This window comes from Saccostrea cucullata, unplaced genomic scaffold (genome assembly GCF_032062105.1).
Source record: "Saccostrea cucullata isolate Sc308-1 unplaced genomic scaffold, CSIRO_AGI_Scuc_v1 ctg279, whole genome shotgun sequence".
Lineage (NCBI taxonomy): Eukaryota > Metazoa > Mollusca > Bivalvia > Ostreida > Ostreidae > Saccostrea > Saccostrea cuccullata.
This window is the reverse complement of record NW_026933486.1, coordinates 8,263-30,111: the sequence shown is the minus strand read 5'-3', so window position 1 is coordinate 30,111 and position 21,849 is coordinate 8,263. Positions and strand designations below refer to the sequence as shown.

At 36.9% G+C, this 21,849-nt stretch overlaps 1 protein-coding gene across 1 annotated transcript in view; it reads right to left on the bottom strand.

Moving 5' to 3' along the window:
• The window catches only part of LOC134238472 (uncharacterized), a 28,736-nt gene extending 10,280 nt beyond the window's left edge, over positions 1-18,456 (bottom strand). Inside the window, exons 1-3 of the mRNA XM_062720604.1 lie at positions 17,844-18,456; positions 17,674-17,736; positions 8,348-8,392 (exon numbers count right to left, since the gene is read on the bottom strand). Coding sequence (XP_062576588.1) covers positions 8,348-8,392; positions 17,674-17,736; positions 17,844-18,456 — 721 coding nt within the window. The remainder of the gene's footprint in view (positions 1-8,347; positions 8,393-17,673; positions 17,737-17,843) is intronic.
• Between the last annotated feature and the right edge of the window lie 3,393 nt (positions 18,457-21,849).

Here is a 21,849-nt window from a genome sequence, read left to right as displayed (position 1 = left end):
CAACATGACACCACCTACCATCTCTCAAAAGATGATAAGGCTGCTGAGTAAAATGTAGAAGAAGTTCAGGGAAGAAGGGGCTTTTTGTATAAAAAACATTTTTTTTCGACTCCCATTTGATCGTCTGGGGCAAATTCAAAATTCCAAAACCTTACTGCACATCTACATGACACCACCAACCATCTCTCAAAAGATGATTTGGCTGCTGAGTAAAATGTAGAAGGAGTACAGGGAAGAAGGGGCTCTTTGTATAAAAAACGTCATTTTTCGACCCCCATTTGATCCCCCGGGGCAAAATCAAAATTCCGAAACCTTACTGCACATCTACATGACACCCCCAACCATCTCCCAAAGGATGATTAAGCTACTGTGAAAAATGAAGGAGGAGTTCAGGAAAAAAGGGGCTTTTTGTATAAAAAAAAACACGTCTTTTTTCGACCCCCATTTGATCCCCCGGGGCAAAATCAGAATACCGAAACCTTACTGCACATCAACATGACACCACCTACCATCTCTCAAAAGATGATAAGGCTGCTGAGTAAAATGTAGAAGAAGTTCAGGGAAGAAGGGGCTTTTTGTATAAAAAACATTTTTTTTCGACTCCCATTTGATCGTCTGGGGCAAAATCAAAATTCCAAAACCTTACTGCACATCTACATGACACCACCTACCATCTCTCAAAAGATGATTAGGCTGCTGAGTAAAATTTAGAAGGAGTTCAGGGAAGAAGGGGCTTTTTGTATAAAAAACGTCATTTTTCGACCCCCATTTGATCCCCCGGGGCAAAATCAAAATTCCGAAACCTTACTGCACATCTACATGACACCCCCAACCATCTCCCAAAGGATGATTAAGCTACTGTGAAAAATGAAGGAGGAGTTCAGGGAAAAAGGGGCTTTTTGTATAAAAAAAAAAACGTCTTTTTTCGACCCCCATTTGATCCCCCGGGGCAAAATCAGAATACCGAAACCTTACTGCACATCAACATGACACCACCTACCATCTCTCAAAAGATGATAAGGCTGCTGAGTAAAATGTAGAAGAAGTTCAGGGAAGAAGGGGCTTTTTGTATAAAAAAAACATTTTTTTTCGACTCCCATTTGATCGTCTGGGGCAAAATCAAAATTCCGAAACCTTACTGCACATCTACATGACGCCATCAACCATCTCTCAAAAGATGATTAGGCTGCTGAGTAAAATGTAGAAGGAGTTCAGGGAAGAAGAGGCTTTTTGTATAAAAAATGTCATTTTTCGACCCCCATTTGATCCCCCGGGGAAAAATCAAAATTCCGAAACCTAACTGCACATCTACATCACACCACCTACCATCTCTCAAAAGAGGATTAGGCTGCTTAATAAAATGTAGGAGGAGTTCAGGGAAGAAGATGCTTTTTGTATAAAAAAAAAAGTTATTTTTCGACCCCCATTTGATCCCCCGGGGCAAAATCAAAATTCCGAAACCTTACTGCACATCTACATGACACCCCAACCATCTCCCAAAGGATGATTAAGCTACTGTGAAAAATGTAGGAGTTCAGGGAAGAAGGGGCTTTTTGTATAAAAACATCATTTTTCGACCCCCATTTGATCCCCTGGGGCAAAATCAAAATTCCGAAACCTTACTGCACATCTACATGACACCACCCACCATCTCTCAAAAGAACATTAGGCTGCTGAGTAAAATGTAGAAGGAGTACATGGAAGAAGGGGCTTTTTGTATAAAAAACGTCATTTTTCGACCCCCATTTGATTCCCTGTGGCATAATCAAAATTCCGAAACCTTACTGCACATCTACATGACTCTACCTACCATCTCTCAAAAGATGATTAGGCTGCTGAGTAAAATGTAGAAGGAGTTCAGGGAAGAGGGGCTTTTTGAATAAAAAAACGTCATTTTTCGACCCCAATTTGATCCCCCGGGGCAAAATCAAAATTCCGAAACCTAACTGCACATCTACATGACACCACTAACCATCTCCCAAAGGATGATTAAGCTACTAAGAAAAATGTAGGAGGAGTTCAGGGAAGAAGGGGCTTTTTGTATAAAAAAAAACGTCATTTTTCGACTCCAATTTGATCCCCCGGGGCAAAATCAGAATACCGAAACCTTACTGCACATCAACATGACACCACCTACCATCTCTCAAAAGATGATAAGGCTGCTGAGTAAAATGTAGAAGAAGTTCAGGGAAGAAGGGGCTTTTTGTATAAAAAAACATTTTTTTTCGACTCCCATTTGATCGTCTGGGGCAAATTCAAAATTCCAAAACCTTACTGCACATCTACATGACACCACCAACCATCTCTCAAAAGATGATTTGGCTGCTGAGTAAAATGTAGGAGTACAGGGAAGAAGGGGCTCTTTGTATAAAAAACGTCATTTTTCGACCCCCATTTGATCCCCCGGGGCAAAATCAAAATTCCGAAACCTTACTGCACATCTACATGACACCCCCAACCATCTCCCAAAGGATGATTAACGATCTCCGATCCTCAGCAAGGCGAGACAACTCCTACTCATATTCGGAAATAGTTTATTCGTACCATGAAATCCGGTATTTATAATTTTTGGAAATCTTTTGTGAAAGAAGGAAAGTATATTAACGATGTAACTAGTAAACAATCAACAATGGAGGGAAATCCCTCCAGAGCAAGAAACAAGAAGGGTCGCTTCAAAAAAGGGACCAGCAGTTTTTCTGGCATTTGTGTAAACACCGGTACTGATGTGAATAACAATGAAACCCAGACCAGCAGTTTTCCCACAGACACTTGCGTAAATAACAGTACTGCCGTTGACGTAAACAACTCTGAAACTCAGACATACGAACATGATGATGATGTAAGTTCCACTGATTTAGGTGAGACCGAAGAAAGTGAAGAATTGTCTAGAGTATACACCAATATCTTTGATGGTCGAAGGATCATAGAGTTTGCCGTTTTAGTTGAACATCTAAAACGAGGATGTTTTGTTTGTCATACGCCACTTGACTTAGCGGATTGTGTAAAAGAAAGACAGTATGGCCTTGCGAGTCTTTTATACATAGAGTGTACTAATTGCAAGGAGTTGACAATTGTGCCAACCGGGAAGCGACACAACATTGGTCCAAATGGCCAAGGTCCATTTGATGTGAATACAAAGCTTGGGGTTGGTATGTATTTATTTGGTTGTATTTTGAATATATGAAAAATAAGAACATACAATGTATGAGTATTTCTCAAAAATAATTACAATGATTCTTCTTTTTATATGACACAGATAAGCAGCCTAATGATCCTCTAAACTTTTGATAAAGAAAAAATTATTTGGTTCATAATAATAATCATAGCAATGAAAATGGTGACAAGTTATGAATGTTTTATAAATATAAAATTTATTGTAGCTTTGACCCATGCTGGAGTTGGGGAGGCTGTTGTGACAAAGCTCTTTTCAACTCTCAACATCCATTGCCTTAGTCATAGCAATTTGAAAAAGAGAGAGAGAGAATGTGCCCCTGTATTTGAGTCACTTGCTGAAATGACATGCAATGATGCATTGGAAAATGAGGCACATAGATCAGGGTAAATATTTTCATTGTGAAAATTACTTCCATAGTATTCATCATAACATCTCATAAAATCATATAGCATTGTCATTTTATAAATATATGTACTTGTATTTGGTATAATGTTTATATTGATCACATTATAAGTAACATATTTCAGTTATTTTCTAAAGAAATTTTGCACACCTATTTGATATTTTTTCATAAGTATACATGTGATTTTCATACTTTATATATTTCTAAATATTTCAATTCATTCTAGTGATAGTGGTTTGATACTGTCTTACGACGCTGGTTGGCAAAAGAGAGGAAGTGGAAGGAATTATAATAGTTTATCAGGTATTTTATGATTTGATTTTTTTATAACATTATGAATGAATTTTATATTGTATAAATACATATGAAAGAAGAGTTTTGAAACCCCAAAATGTCATTGTATGCTAATGAAATGAATATAGGGTATTCAATCTTTTGTGGTTGCATATTGAATTTATTTCATAAGTGGGACATTTTTTTTTCATATTTTCTTGAGTGTGAAACATGATTGAAAGTATGAGAAAAAAAAAATTAGGTCTCACAACTGAAATAAATGCCATATCCAACTACAAAACATTGATTTTTCTTTTTATTACATTTTCTTTAATTTTCCATTTGCCCACATCTTTTTGTAGTTTCATAGTGTCATAGTAAACATATTGTTATAGTTGATTAGCTAAGTAACATAGTATTGAAAACATACAAGATTGAGACATAGTTGAATAGACTTTGATATTTACAAAGAATTGTATGGGTACATAAAAAACAAATAATTATCCAGGTTCAATCAAGGGTGTACAGGGATTTACCCCAGGTTGTATTCCATACACCCTTTGGCCTCCGGATTCAGAGTGTATGGAATAAAACCTGGGGTCAATCCCTGTACACCCTTGATTGAACCTGGATAACTAAAAGTATTTCACTGTTGAAAATGTAATAAAGTAATTTCAATATCAAGAAATACACATGAACATTGAATTATTATGGATATAAAAGTTAAAAAAGAAGACACACACATGTATAAATGAATAAATAAGTTTTTTTTTCTCTTATCAACCATTTATCAGGTCATGGATCAATGATTGGATGTAAAACTGGAAAGGTGGTAGGCTATGATGTGATGGCAAAGAGTTGCAGAGTATGTAAAAGTGCTGAGCTCCGAGGACGGGAGAAGAAAGAACACGATTGTAGAAAGAATTGGGAGGGAAGCTCAAAATCAATGGAACCATCCATGGCTGTAAAGATCCTAAAAAGTATTGAAAACAAGGGGCACAAAGTGAAAACTTTAGTTATGGATGACGACACTAGTACCATTCATAAAGTAAGATTGGAGGTAAATGCTGACATGCAGAAATGTAGTGATAAGAACCATACGTTCAAAAACTTTGCAAATAATCTGTATGCCTTGCAGAAAGAAAAATATAAGAGGATACTGAGTGTCAAAACTATAAGTCACATAAAAAAGTGCTTTGCATATGCTGTGTCCTCTAACAGAGAAGAACCCATATCATTGAAAGAAAACCTACTAGCCATTCCAAACCACCTATATGGTAAACATTCATCATGCCAAGTGAAATGGTGCAGATATCTACAAAATAAGGAAACGTACACACCGAAGCATCTTCCCTATGGAAAATATCTCACCGACACGAATCTGTTTGAAGACCTTCAGCAACTTTTTACATCATATGCTAATCAGTCAGAGAGACTTTCTTTACTTGAAAGCACGCAACATAATGAAAATTTCAACCACATCGTATCCAGGAAAAACCCCAAGAATAATTTTTATTCAGGATCCGAAAGTACAAGTGTGAGAGTTGCAGCAGCAGTCTGTGAGAAAAATATTGGAGCTCCATATGTACTTCAGGTAACTTCATATAGAAAAGTTGTATCATTTATTATCTTTCTCACCAGTGAATGAAAATACATGTAAAAATATAACATTCAAAATTTGTGTTTTTTTATTGCAGATACATGAAGAGCTATCATTGTCTCCTGGAACATGCACCGCAAAAGACGCTGAAAGAAAAATGAAGAAAAGGAAAAAGAATTTTGAACAAATATCTTCAAAAGAGTTCAAAAAAAGAAGAGTTGAACTGAAGAAGAAGTCGGCATCTGCAATATCATCATCTGAAACAAGGGAGGGTATAACTTATGAGAGTGGTGTACTTTCTCAAAGCAGTAGTATTCCTGACGAAAGAATGGAGACTATTCCATCCCCTCCAGAACAGCTCCACCAAGTTCCACTGCCTCCGGGTGAATACAGTAGAGTCTACTTTGATCTAGAGACAACTGGTTTAGGTATGTGGGTAAATTTGTTATTTATCCTTACAAATATATGTAACAGAAATATCGTGTAATTTTCTTATACTCATATCTTATACTTGTTCATTTTTTTCAGATGCATCATGTGAAATAACACAAATGGCTGCAAGGTGTGCTGATTTCTCTTTTTGTCAGTATGTGCTTCCATCAGTTGCCATACAGGAGACAGCCTCAAGGATAACAGGACTTACCTGTGATGGTTCTACTTTATACAAGAATGGTGTTCCCGTGCAAGCATGTTCCATACAGGAGTGTTTGACATCATTTCGTGAGTGGCTAAATAATACACCAGGGATACGTAAACCTGTGTTATTTGCTCACAACTGCAGAAAATTTGACAGTGTCGTTTTATGCAGAGCTATGAGAAAGTGTTCCAATATACCACTACAAGACTGCATTATTGGATTCTGTGATACTCTTCCTATGTTGAAAGAACACACATCTTGTAATCCATCCAATTCAACTCTGGAGACCCTTGTGCTTGAAATACTAGGCTGTACATTTGATGCACATGATGCTTTAGAAGATTGTGCATATCTGCAGAAACTTGTTGAGTACCACAACACAGAATCATATTACTTGAACTATTCTTTCAGCATGGATTATATCATGCAAGTTGTCAACCAGATGGAAGTTTCTAAATCTAATCTGCAAACTTTGATGCCCTTGATAAGAAACAAAGTAGTGTCGGAGAGCATGGTGAAAAAGATGTCGCTCTCTGGACTGTCTCTGCATCATATTCAGTTGGCATACAACAGAGGAGGGTTTCACGGGGTACACAGTGTACTTAATGAGAATTTCAACGGGAAACCCAGAGTGACAAAACGAAAAAAACATTATTACATCTGTTGTTCAGTTCTTGAAAGAAGCATAACTCTGACATTTGATGTGGATGTAAAGATGTAATGTTTCATTTCCATGGTTATTATGTTGGATACACCTGGTTTTTAGAAATTTATTTTATATCAACATATCTAATAGATGTTGTTATGTGCAAAAATACAGTGTAACCATCCTATACTGAATATAAATTGCCAAAACCTTGAAGAAATCTCTTTTTCCTTATATAAACCTATGTGGGTGATAACGTATTATCTTTGAAAAACACATGGAAACAATACAAATAAATGTTTTATTTATTATTCAAATCAATAGTATGAACAAATAAAATGTCATTTGTTTTGAAATTTACACTTTCAATTTTTGTGACCTGAGGATCGGAGAACCTTAAGCTACTGTGAAAAATGAAGGAGGAGTTCAGGGAAAAAGGGGCTTTTTGTATAAAAAAAAAACACGTCTTTTTTCGACCCCCATTTGATCCCCCGGGGCAAAATCAGAATACCGAAACCTTACTGCACATCAACATGACACCACCTACCATCTCTCAAAAGATGATAAGGCTGCTGAGTAAAATGTAGAAGAAGTTCAGGGAAGAAGGGGCTTTTTGTATAAAAAACATTTTTTTTCGACTCCCATTTGATCGTCTGGGGCAAAATCAAAATTCCAACACCTTACTGCACATCTACATGACACCACCTACCATCTCTCAAAAGATGATTAAGCTGCTGAGTAAAATTTAGAAGGAGTTCAGGGAAGAAGGGGCTTTTTGTATAAAAAACGTCATTTTTCGACCCCCATTTGATCCCCCGGGGCAAAATCAAAATTCCGAAATCTTACTGCACATCTACATGACACCCCCAACCATCTCCCAAAGGATGATTAAGCTACTGTGAAAAATGTAGGAGGAGTTCAGGGAAGAAGGGGCTTTTTGTATAAAAAAAAAGTTATTTTTCGACCCCAATTTGATCCCCCGGGGCAAAATCAAAATTCCGAAACCTTACTGCACATCTACATGACACCCCCAACCATCTCCCAAAGGATGATTAAGCTACTGTGAAAAATGTAGGAGGAGTTCAGGGAAGAAGGGGCTTTTTGTATAAAAAAAAAACACGTCATTTTTCGACCCCAATTTGATCCCCCGGGGCAAAATCAAAATTCCGAAACCTTACTGCACATCTACATGACACCCCCAACCATCTCCCAAAGGATGATTAAGCTACTGTGAAAAATGTAGGAGGAGTTCAGGGAAGAGGGGGCTTTTTGTATAAAAAAAACGTCATTTTTCGACCCCCATTTGATCCCCCGGGGCAAAATCAAAATTCCGAAACCTTACTGCACATCTACATGACACCCCCAACCATCTCCCAAAGGATGATTAAGCTACTGTGAATAATGTAGGAGGAGTTCAGGGAAGAAAAGTGTGACAGAGGGACGGAGGGACGGACAGACGGACATGAGTAACAACAATATACCCGAACTTTCTTTCGAAAGTGCGGGTATAATGAACATACAATATGTTGTTTTAAGTGAAACAAGTCGAGGCTAATTAATTTTTGTAAAATATTTCAATTTGCCAATTATTATTTTTGAATTCACTTACATACCTTTGACATTTTGAGGGATTACAGACTTTGGTTTTCTTATTTCATCTGAAAAAATAATTAAAAAGAAAGACTTTTTAGGTGGCATACCGTGTATTTATGAAAATTATTATTTTTTTATTTTGTGGTAAATCTCAATCTTTGCAAAGCTAGATTTCATTATTTTTTTTCCAATACAGTTAGATATAATCTTAACAAATATGAAACAAATAAATAAGTCATTTCAATCAAAGCCAAACCCATTGTATGATTTTATTTCCAACTAATAGCCAAAACATACTTCAACAGATTTTTCAGGGATTTTGGTCATCGTCCACATTCACATGCAATCAAATTGATAAAGATTTTCATTGGGCATTTTAACATTTAAACTTGCATCGTGGAACATACTACACTTAGCCCTCCTACTTTTTTCCCAAAAATATACTTAGTATAGACTTAGCCCCCCACTTTTTTCCAAACACATACTTGCTATAGGCATTGAAGATATCTTCGTAGGTATAGCCCCCTCACTTACCAGATTTTTTTTATACTAAGCCCCCCCCCCAATTTGCTTCTGACGCCAATGGACTTGTTAGAATAATTCAGTCCCCTGTGATCTGATAGCACCCAACAAGCAAGCAGCTTTGAAACGGTTGGCCAATGAGGACAATACTTTATACTGATGAAAATGAAGGGCAAAAAATTAAGGTTATTGAATTTAACTTCTTTAAACAAAAGCGTTATAGAAGATAGTTTTTTATCATGTTTACCCGATCCTTTCCTGGTCTTTATTTCACTTTTCATTTATTTGAGCAAACACTCACAGCATCATATTAAGGTCTAATGACATGTTCCCAAAATACATTTTTCCCCAAATATTGCTTTTAAAAAAGTTTCCGTGAAAACAAGAGGGACCTTACCAGGATATAGACTAAGAAACCAGAGAATCTTTTTAATCGATTATCATGCTAATGAGAGATTTCTTGGTCAGGATTAAAACAAATTTGAATTGGCTCTACACATTGGAATGATTGACTATTATGCACACTCCTAAGTACCACAAAATAAATTTCTAAAAATTGCACCTAAACCTTTTACATTAAAGTGGAAGCTTTTATTTTTTTTTTTTTTTGTTCATAATGAAGAAAGATTACTTTGATATATTAGCTTTTAATTTATTAATTTATTCATTATTTAATCTCCTTTTTACACAAGATTATTAAAACTTTGCAATTGCTGTTAAACAGAGAAAAGTAGACCAACATATGCTTACTGCGCCAGTTAGTATATATCCAACACAACAACACACACACAGGTATCGATACGGCAATGCACCAGAACATTTATTAAACCGGAAAAAGAGGAATGGCAGACCAATAAAATATAACGCAGAACCATACGGGTCACATTCAGTAAACCCGGAATACATGTTATTCAACATAATGGTGTCACCATTTTTCATCTTTTTCTTTCTTTTACACAAATGTAAAAATACTAAATGCAATTAAGGTAATGTTAATCATACAACATACTTTATGCAATGACAATTTTAACTGAATTCTGATAAGAATTAAAACTTAAAAGGGGATTATTATGCCCCAAACACAAATCACACGGTTTAATCACAAGCATAATCGGATAACCACTTCGGTGGATTGCGAACACGGGTGGGTCTAGGTTGCGGGTCATCATCGTTGCAAGTAGGTGGTAATGCGGTGGCACTGTCAGGGTGTATCATCTCAGAAACCAGTGGTTCTGTGAGTTTATCTGCGGGTGATGAAGGATGAAGTGGGGTTGGAGGATCCTAGAGAATAGTAGGTATTGGTGGTGGTGAAGGGAATGTTGACTCGGTCAAGCTGTTTTCCAAGTCCATGGATTCACGCGGCAACTCATCACTCTCATCATCAGAGGGTAGGTTGTTTAGAACACATCTTGACGTATTTCCTGTGATGGTACTAAGTAGCAATCACTGTCTTTAACACGATAAGCTGTTCGGAGCTGGGAGCCACTGAACTTACTAATGTGTCGCCATTCACCATCGCACGATACTACAATATACCTGTCTCTGGTTTTTGATTTGTTACGGTCACAATATAAGTACACCAAGTCACCAATTTTGCTCTTACATCCAGGGGCACTGCTCTTTCCAGGTTGTTTAGAGGCCTGACTGTGTGGGTGATTATCAAGCTTAATATCATGTTGTTTGGAAATCAGCTCGTTATCATCCACAGGGATCTGGTCATGCGAGAACTGGTCACGATGGGTCCACATCTCTTTGGCAGAGATTCCTCTACCCCTAATTCGTGTATTCAGTCGAGAGGTAATTAAACACAAAGACAATAGAGTAACCGTGCGACATATTGGATCATAACGCAAGATTCCTGTTTCTAGTTCCTGTATTGCTCGCTCTGCTACAGGGTTTTTATTGACGTTCTTTATACGTCCCACTTCAATGGATATGCGATGCTTGGCTAAGAGTTTGTCGTTGACTAATGCTGTAGATCCAGGTGCGGGGTCTGTCCGGATTACAGCAAATGGGCCATCTAACGGTAGTAGCTCTGAACACAGAATGAGTAGTCCTTCCCGAAGTGTTTCATGGCGCTCATTTTCAATGAGTAACGTCCGTGTATAGAAAGTTATGTACATCACGCATTTAACATGCAGTAATTTGTGTTGATTATATACATCAACTGCAAACAGATAGCCAACTTTGTCAGGTGGTTGACTTGAAGTGTGTTCTTGTTGAAAGGAGTATTCCACAAATAGTTCATGTCAATTTCTCCCGAATTTTATCGATTTACTAAAAGGATATTGTATTATTTTTAAATTTATTGTACAGTACAAAGTATTTCCAATTTAATCATGATACTTTCATAATGTATACTTTATACGAACCTCAAAAGTTTTTTAACACCTATCACAGTTTTAGTGTAGCGTCATACACAAAGGATTCGGTTTCGCTTTTACATTGTAGTGGGCGGAGACATTTAAATAAGCTTCTTTATATAAAGAGTATGATATGGAATTCAAACAACAGTTAAAAAAATGAAAATAAACGATTTTTTTTGGTTTACATAACTATGGTAAAATGATTTTTTATACCTAAACACTGGATGGAAACATGTGTATTTGTTACAAGTACAGTATCACCTAAAAGCGGTAAATCATATATCTGTTATAAATTTTAAAAAATTGTGATTGCAATGCATTAATAATATAATTATAATTGTGTGAAAATACAGCAAAATGATAATATATCATTTTTACATTTTATCGATAGCTTTGATATAGTATGATATCATTAGTACACTTAAGGAAAATATACCTGGAGTATCTTAATTTCGGATTCAATATATATCTTTTAACACGCATGCAGAATTATTTCTCCTTTTTATAGGCTAATATTGTTGTCGGTCGACGAATAAGGATAGAAAACTCTGAAAATTTATATGATTTGGAAAAAAAAAATTAGATGAATGTTAATTTACTCTTCGGTACATATGAACACACAAGATCGGAAAATTCTTCAGATGTGTAAAAACCTAAAAAGACCTACATGTTTAACATGTACAGACTACAAAGAGAAAAGGGTTATCAAGTTTTTTGTTTTTTATGAAGAGTTTTTAGGTATAAATAAATTAAAGCCACTGAATGACCTTTGGTAACGAAATGTACAGTTGCCTTGTCAAGAAAGGATTCATTTTAAATAATTTTTAAGGAGTTTTGTGGGAATGTTCCAAGATAGAACGCAAAAAATGTCTATTCAAATTCTTGTCCTGATTGCTGCAAGGTTGTTTGATCAACTTGATGGTCATATATCTGACACGTAGCAACCGGGGAGGGGGGGTCCCCAAACTTACCGGGGGTACTTAAACTATAGGAAATGTTCATTAAAAGTTATTGAAATATCCCCCCCCCCACACACACACACACTTATTATGTCAAGGAAAATGCAGCATAAAATGGTACAAGTTCTAGGTCACTTGTAGAAAAGATTTACTTGAGTATTTTTTTTTTCAGATTCATTTCGCTCTATAGTGGATTGGAGTTTAAGTGGAAGATGATATATTGTACAAAGAATCCTAATGACAGAAAGATAAATAATTCACAAACTTTTGATTTTAGAAATTGGCAATTTTCTCTAATATTTATCTAATATTGTCTGAATAATGCACTAGTATGCCAGATAAAATGGAAGAATTTTGTAACATTTTGTCACAATAGTATTTTTGAACATTTTACACTTTAAGAACGGATGTAAATATTTGTATAAAATAACATGAAAAACAAAGTCGCGTATCATAGCGAGCATATAAAACTTGCTATTTCGTACTTTTGGTAAATTAATATTGTCATTTTCATTCAAAATAAATAAAAAAAAACATATCAATACATGCCGACCGATATAAAACTGAGTACCTTTCAACAGCAAACAAATGTCTTACTGAAAACACGTTTACCTGGCCAACTACCTGTGACGTATGGGTTCACGTGATCTATTGTAATTCTAAACAGGTCATACCTAAGAGGTTAATCAATGTAAATGAAGGCATCGAACACATTCGAAATCACAATACTTTTACTTCAGAAAATATAGAGCGCATTGTTGTTCAACAAAGATATTTCCACACAAACTTTATACATACAATATGCACAATATATTTCAAAGTCGATGTTGAACAAAAAATCTGCAGCTCGGTGTTTATGAAATTTAAAGTGTGTACCTGTCACTAATTTCTTTTGATATTCATGAAAATTATATTTTACACCATGTTCAACTCCCATGTGTGGTGTGTCAGTACTTTGATTTTATATAATTAGATGTTTATTTATATAATACATACATATGTTAATCATGAAATTTAATTCATTAGCTGTATGGACATCAACTGCAAACAGATAGAGACTTTGTCACAGATATAGCCTTAAGTGTGTTCTTCTTTTAGGTGTACTTTTCAATGCGGTGCACTGATGACACTTGTCTGAGGTGTTGTAATAAGCTTTGTCCATGTCAAGTGCAAAGAGGAACCGATTTACCACTTTTTTTAGTTGATTGGAAGATGGATGGTTCAGTGAAATGTGTACAGAAGTAAGGAGTCCGTCGAGAACGCTGCGAGGAACGACGATGCACTCCTGTGTAGGGTTGAATGGTATATTACATTTGACCACCAATAACCCATCCTTGGCAATGACTGCATGCTGTAAATAACGCTTGACATCCCTATTATTTGTTAGCTTTTTTGGTGGTCTCTTGCCTTGCAGAAGGTGAGCATGTGTACGTCTCAGGTCTTGACAGTCTTTTCGATTGCAAGCCATGAGGTTATTGTGGTAAGTGGTATTTTGGCTCTCCCCTCATCCTCTGTGGTTACTCGTTGAATGACTGACTTGGCGGTAGTATTAACAAAGGAACAGATCTGGCACGAGGGATTATCATAAGCGGGAGCATTTCGACTGCTGAAATTTGTTGGTAATATAGCTGCACCAGATACATGGCGCAAAGATACTTGAAACCTGCTCACAGTTGACAGGAATGTTGGTACACGTGGGCTAGTAGAAATTTCACCACGGCACATTTTCTCAAGGCTTGCACACACTTATTATCGGTGAGAACACAGGCGTTTAGTGATAACTGTAGTCACTGTACGATGAATGGACTAAAATGCTTTACAGCTGCTGAAATTGAAAGTGCTTTGACTTCACAGGGCAGCCATGTATGCTGATTAGCTCGGAGCTTAGCATTGAAAAATCCAGAGAGGTAAATTTTGTCATTGCGGTTTATGTAGAGTGTAGCCCCAAGTCCTCCACTACGCAGAGCATCGTCAGTGACTATCCACAACTGGTCTGAAGCTTGCGGTAGAGTAATAGTCTGATTGGATGTGAGACTTTTCTGGGCCTTTTCAAAGTGGTTATGGAGATCGTCAGTCCATTGAATTTTGTCTTTAGAGTCCTTGCCAGAAGTGGCGGTATCTAAAGGTGAAATAACCTGTCAGCATCCTTTTAAGACACGTCGAAGGACCTTGAAAGCACAATAAATGATCTCAAGCCACTGATAGTAGATGGGGGTTGACAGTTGGCTAATGCAGCAATTGGATGAGCGCTTGCTCGAAGGATACTTCCACGCCATATCTACCCCAAGATTGTGGTTTCCCTTGGAGCGATCACGTTTTTTGATGCAGATAAGTTAAGACCATTTTTCTGTAGAGCTTGAAGAGTCCTTCTGAAAATATTAAGGAGGTCTATAGGGGTAAATCCACCACAGTACAAATCATCGGCTAACTAAGTCACCCAAAAATTTGCAGGTCAGCTCCTCTAAAATGGTCTCTGATGAGCCAGGCATACCCATTGCTGAACGAGCGTAAACTCTGACGCCACGAGAGGGGGTTACCACAGCACAGTACCTCATGGATTCTTTTGCCAGAGGGATTTGATAGAATGCCTGTGTAAGGTACGTTATTGCAATATATCTCCACTGAGCAATTTGTCCGAGAGTCAAATCTACGTCAGGCATAAGCGATTGTTGGTTGCTTGCTGTATCTCCCAACATCTGTTTAGGTTGTGACTAATCTGAAGCCTCCAGGTGGCTTTTTGACTAGGAATGATGGGTTTACATACTCGACGTTGACTTTCACAATCTCTGGCTTAGTGAAAACACGACATGCCTCCAACTCGTCAAATTTGTCCTGAAGTAATGAAAGAAGTTGTTTATTGTATTGAGGTAAGCGTCCCTTTCTTTTAGGAAGTTTGGACTGGCCCCATGTTAACAACAGCCTTGTGTGGACCACTGGCACCATTGTAACCTTTAAAATCCGGATTTAACGCCTCACTTTATGTGTCGAGAGTCTTTCATCTCGGGAGAAAGGGTATTATCAGGGTTAAGGTTGACTGCAGCAGAATGTGTGATTGATAGTTTGCTGTCTTTAGTGTTGTGCGTAGGGTCAGGAGTAGTGATTTCATATGGAGAAACATCCGGGGAGAAAGTGGGTCTCACTAGGCACAAGTGCTGGTTTCGTTTAATGGTACAAGGATCATTCGACAAATTTGCAATCCGTACTTTTCCTGCCACACTGTCTATAAATGAAGGAGGAGGCCAATTTGTTGTAGAACTTTGGCATGATGTGGGCTCCAGCGAAAATGTGTTGTACTCGTCCGGACTAGTCATATTGTCAGGAAGTTTGACTTCAATGTATTCTCCCGGCCACAGGGTTGTGGTATGTGCCACTGGAGCTCGGAGTACTTGTGTGAGTCGAATGGAGTGGTGTCCTTTCTGGGCTTTAGTGCCATATCGGAATACACAGTTGTCACCAATCCTGACTTCCTGTCGGGCGGGTGTGATTAAAATGTCATTTGCCTCCATAAATAGAATTCCCGCCAAAATGGGAGTGTCCAGATTGTCAACAACTAGTCCTTCAAATGTTAACTCTTGCCCATCATGATTAAAGGTAAGTCGAGTCTCACCAGATACATGTAGTGGTGATAATCCATCAGCCTGGTGAGCATATTGTGACGAAGGAGTGACTGATGCTTGTAGATTGCTGGCAACATCTGATCGGATCATGTTTCCGGTTGCGCCGCTGTCTATGGTAATACGAACAGAGTGATGTGCCAGAAATGCATCAATGTATGGAGATTGGCGAATTTGTACCCTGGCAACAGAGGCATCCTGAGTGAATGATATTTCCTCTTCATCACTGCACTGGTTATTGTCTGTACCCATTATCTGCCTCGCCTTGGCAAAGTATTTTTTGTCACTTTGGGGTAGGTATGAACACTTACTGAGGTAATGATTGTAAGGACGACCAGAAGCTTTACACAGAGGACATGATTTCTGGACTTGCGGTGGTGATTTTTTTTTCACTGACGAAAACTGAGTACGCATAGCTCTGGCATCTTCTGTGTTTCGTAGTTCTTCTAGTAGTGAATCAAGGGCTTGGGAAATTTCAGGTTTCAATGTAGCTAGTGTACGTGATCTTAATTCCGTCCCATACCTTTGTTTCACTAATCTTGGAAGATCCGGATGGATGAGGGTAAGCCAAGTGAGTACAATAAAGTTCTCCAGTGTAGGGGTAAGTTCTTCATCCTCTTGGATTTCTTGGCCATTGTGTGTAATACCCAGTTCAGTTTTCAAGAGGTTATCTTCAGTGAACGCCATGAGTCTCTGAAATAAGTCCTCAGGTCTTTCGTTCGGCTGTAGTTGAATGTTTACAAAGTCCAGCAAATGGGCACCAGTTGACTGAAATCCATAGTGTAAGCGAATAACCTGCCATATGTCCCTAAGTGTAGAAGAATTATTTACTATGGTGTTCCTTAAAATAATAGGTGCATAATTTGCGATCTGACCGAGCATGAGTTCGAGTGTCCTGACTTTCTGTGCGATTGGCCTCGGGGACATTCTCACGAAGTTTTTATGGGGGTTAGCGCGGGTTTTCTTCCCCCAAGTTGCACCGTCCTCTAGATATGGTAAGAAATTAGGGTCTAGGGATAGAGTATATAATACATTTTGCCTCCAGTTTTTGTAGGAGTTGACAGTTTCTACTTTTGTCAAGCACCACTGTTTTGGCGCCCTATTCGCCATGTTGTTCACGGTGTCGTACAAAATAGGGCAATACCTGAGTGTCCGGGGTGAATTTTGTATCACGCTGTTGCTGTCCGCTTCTAGGAGAGTTGAATATGCACGAAAAATAGCCTGGGTTCGTAAATAACCGCTGCCACCACGCCAGTTAGTATATATCCAACACAACAACACACACACAGGTATCAATACGGCAATGCACCAGAACATTTATTAAACCGGAAAACGAGGAATGGCAGACCAATAAAATATAACGCAGAACCATACGGGTCACATTCAGTAAACCCGGAATACATGTTATTCAACATAATGGTGCTGTGTATAAAGTCGTTAGACTAGTTTATCATCCTTTTTAGCTTCTTTAAAGATGTGACTAAATCTAAGAATGGTTAGCTCTATATACGCTATTAGCATATACAGTATTTCATGCACAAAAATCTAGCATGATAATTCATACATGCACATGACATCAGTTGACATCACACATAGTATGTCTGTAATAGAGTCTTTCAATCGAAGAAAATATCATTCCCAACCCTCAAATAGATACACTAAAGTTGAAATTATTTCAAATAATTATGCATCATTATTTATTTTATACGTGTTAAAGTGTTAACACCAATTGTCATTCTACACGATTGGTTGTGGAAACCTGATTCCGGTGTTTTTTCATAATATTAGATTATCAGTATGTGTGGAATCTGACTATTATACAATTTTAAAGAACAGTATTATGAGCTCATAAATATGTATACATCAATGTTACAATGGTACTTACCAAAAATTTTCAGTATTTTATTGTGATTCTCATTTCTCTCAGTTTCATTCTCTTCCAATTTTCCTGGAAGGAAAAACATATTTCAAGTAAGCATTAAGTGCAGATACAAATATGAACAGTATTAAGCTTTATTTCATATGTTAAATGTCAAGCTTCGTCGTCTTAATTACGTTTCAAGCGTTGGACCATTTTTCTAGTTTCTGCATCTTCCTCAGCCTGTTTCCTCAGTTCTTCTATGTAATGGCGGTCACGGACAGGGTTCATTGTCTCATGTCTCAAAAAATCCACCTCTCTTTTAAACTTGTTCCCATTGCTAAGGAAAGAATCAAGGTCCACAACTGCTGATCTGACAGTGGACCAGATTGTGTTGAAATCAGCGTTGGAAAGGACGGGACTAGAAGAATGTACACACTTATTTCTGCCAATACGGATTCTCTCAATGTTGGCAGAGAGAGAGAGATCTGTAGGGTCTGGATCAAATCCCCAGCCATTGCTGTGTGGTGGTATACCACAAATGTTTCTAAGTAGTGTGTATAATAAGGAAATGTCCATATCATGATAGTTTCCTGTATAACTACTACCTTTCGGTAAAATAAGATTCATCTGTGGAGCCGTCAGACGGGGAAGATTACTCCTCTTTTGTTTGATGACGTGTGGAAATGTCGGTAGAGGTACATGGTGAAGTAAAACATCACGTAACTCATCTGTACATGGACCCAAGAGAAGTCGACAGGCTCTACAGGCATTTGTCGTCTCCTCTGTGGACGCGTAAGGGGAGGCCATAGCAATCTGTTATTGCTTTTCTAGAAGATGAAAACAAATCAAAGTTTTAACAATCAACAAATAAACAAGAATTGTCTTTTACGAGACCTACAAAATGCCTTTCCTCTTGTTACATGTCTCCGAATTTTTACCAAAAAAAATTAGTATACACCAATTACAAACCACTTGACAAAATTTTTTCCAATAAATTTTAAGTCCTTTGAAAAAAAACTTTATGTTTGACGACGTTTCGAACTTATTAACCATTATTGTTTTATAGGACGCTGTCCCGTTTGGATGGCCGGCGTCACTTTTTCTGTAATTTTTTGAAACATATTTCCTGCGGTTTTCACTGAATATTTACATAACTACTAGTATTAGTATCTATTTAGTAAGCGATGCATAATGTATCAGAAAACGGGAAAACAAATTTATTGGTGATATATTAATTTTTTTTTTCAGTTTTGACTCTCTTTAAAAAAAATCATTTCAAACAGATCACTTAAAAAAAAAATTATGGAATTTTAACCCAGGTCTCTGTGCACTATCGACGGCCGTTAATAACTTTTTACAAAAAATATTAATTGTAAGCAATAAAAAAATCAACTATTATGACTCGGATTTAAAGTGATGGTACACGTTGAAGAGTCCATTTTTTCTCAACTGATAAAGATTAAAGAGTTTTTCTTTAGAGGAAAATCAAAAGTTGATATTAAAAAGAGGATGGCGATATCAATGAAATGACTTCAAACGACATCAGATCGGTCACGGTAGCCTAGTGGTTGAGTGTTCGCTTTGTGATCGGGAGGCCCGGGTTCCATTCTCGTTCGTGGCGCTGCGTCATACCTAAGATGTAAACAAAGGTAGTGACTGTTCCTTCGCCAAGCGCTCAGCGCTAGAAGTGAAAGTCACGGGTCTTTCGGATATGACCTTAAAAACGTAGGTCCCGTGTCACGGTAGGCGATGGCACGATAAAGAACCCTCACTGCTCAATGGCCTGAGTGCCGAGCATAGGACTTAATTTGAAGCCCTTAACCGGCATACGGTGACGCCTCCATATGAGTGAAAAATTCTCAAGAGGGACGTTAAACAATATACAATCAATCAATCAATCAATCAAACGACATCAGGGCGCAGAAGGTAGTATACACTTATCCACTGGTTGTGAGTGGAATAGCTCTTTTATCAAACCCGCGAAAGAGAACTATTCCCCGAGGGCTTGCCCGAGGGAAATAGTTCCTGTCAAGAATTTGATGAAAGAGCTATACGACTCACAATCAGTGGATAAGCGTTTTATTATACTGATGTATAATATAATTTCTGAGTATTTGGAGCAATATAATTCTGCAAGAATAATCTGAAATACTGGTGACGTCACAATACAACTGAAGTCATTATGACATCATCAGTTTAAAGATTTATCTCTGGAAATCAAAATTGGAGGCAAAAATTGTATGAAAATTTTCCAAGGGTGGATAGCAAAAACTATATCCCGGGGAATAGCTTTGCTATGTATGGACTAAACATGATAGTTATTTTACCCTCTGAACTTTATATAGAAAATATTATAACAGAAGTATAATAATCAGTAATATAATTGCACTCATAAAAAAACCTCTCCAAATCAAACTTTGAAATTAAATGCTGGAGGAATCGGCACCTCGTTTATATTTCATTCAAACAATTAGGCCATTGGCTTAACACTACTATATATTCCGTCTACTTGCTAAATCCAAGGAATTTACAACATGCAGCTGGTATATCTTGTCAACAGGGGATGCTACTCCCAGCTAGGCACCTGTAGCCTCTTTCACAAAAAATCTTAGGACTAAGACCAAAATTTCATAAATCTTTTCTACACATCTAAATTGCAGCAAGCCATTCAAAATCTTATATTTCTATTACGTAACAGTGTATGGTGAATTATACTTAAGATATAACAAAGTTTTTTATTAAACCAAGGATTTACAGAGATGTCAAATTTTAATCTTAGTCGTAAGAATTTTTGTGAAAAGGTCTACTGATCCTGCCTCTAGAATTTCCAAGTTAATTGATATCCTTTTATTTTCAACAGGTTTATTTTACTTATTTTCACATTATTCTTTTACTTTTTAATTCATTGTTATATTTTGTTTATATTTACTGTATATCTTTAAAATGTATATCTGAACTCTCCACCCGATCAATGAATTTATCAGTCTATCTATGTGTAATATGAAAGCTTACCTAATATTTTCTGGACTAATATCCTTTCTTTAAACAGTATCCAAACGTTTAGGGTTAACTTTCATTCCTACCTATTAGGAGCTATTTTGATTTACTTTTCGTTAAAATGTTGATGGTCACGTACCCATAAAGTGTTCGACCTGGGGGTACAGATTAGATAACACAAAAATCAAAGTCCTTTCTAACATCACAATCAGAACGATTACGAACAGTACATAATTGTCAAAATGTCTAATTTTATACTATTTTAACATAAAATCATTTTCCACAGTATCAGAAGTTGTTGAATTAAGATCCTTCTCAGCTTAAATGAGCATAAAGCTCAACGAACAATCAAATTTTACATAGAAATATATATCTTGTGACAAGGGTTAAATTTTTAGGTAATCTGTGTAAAAATATGTATCTGTATTCATTCCGCCGTGCAATGTGCTTTGTGCTTTTTGAGTTAACATCTGAATATTTTCTGGTTCTTCTCTACAACTGCGCTACTAATTTCAACCTGCTCGTGCATACTGATTGATTAAATTCGAAGAACGATTATGGAACAATGCAATTACCTATTTCAATTAAACGAACTGGGTCTGATTTTTGGGATGAATTTACAATTACTGTAGAAAGAGCTCTAGATACAGAAATAAAATTGTTTTTGTTAGGCGATTTCAATGTAAACATGTTATCCCCTGGGAATAATACATTTAAAAACCTACTACAACAACTTAATTTAAGTAATGTGGTCTTAGAGCCTACTAATTTTACAACTGATATTAGAACTTGCATTGACCTAGTGTTAACTAATGATCCACCCAAAGTTGAGAGTATTGTAGTCGATGAACCCATTTGTAGTTCTCATTCACCTGTATCTATAGAAATCCCATTTCAAACATATAAGCAACATGCTTTCAAACGCACAATTAGAAATTATAATAATGCAAATTATCAAGGCCTAAACAACGACTTACAAAATGTTAATTGGGATGAAAAAATGTTTACCTAAAAAAATATGAATGAAGTCTATCAAAATTTACATGCACTTACCTAAACTTAGTAGATTAAGAAAAAGGCAAATTACAATACATCCATCAGAAAAACCGTATATTACCACAAAAATTCGTAAGAAAATAAGGCAAAGAAAAAGAATTCATAAAAAGGCAATGCATACAATACAACTGAAGTCATTATGACATC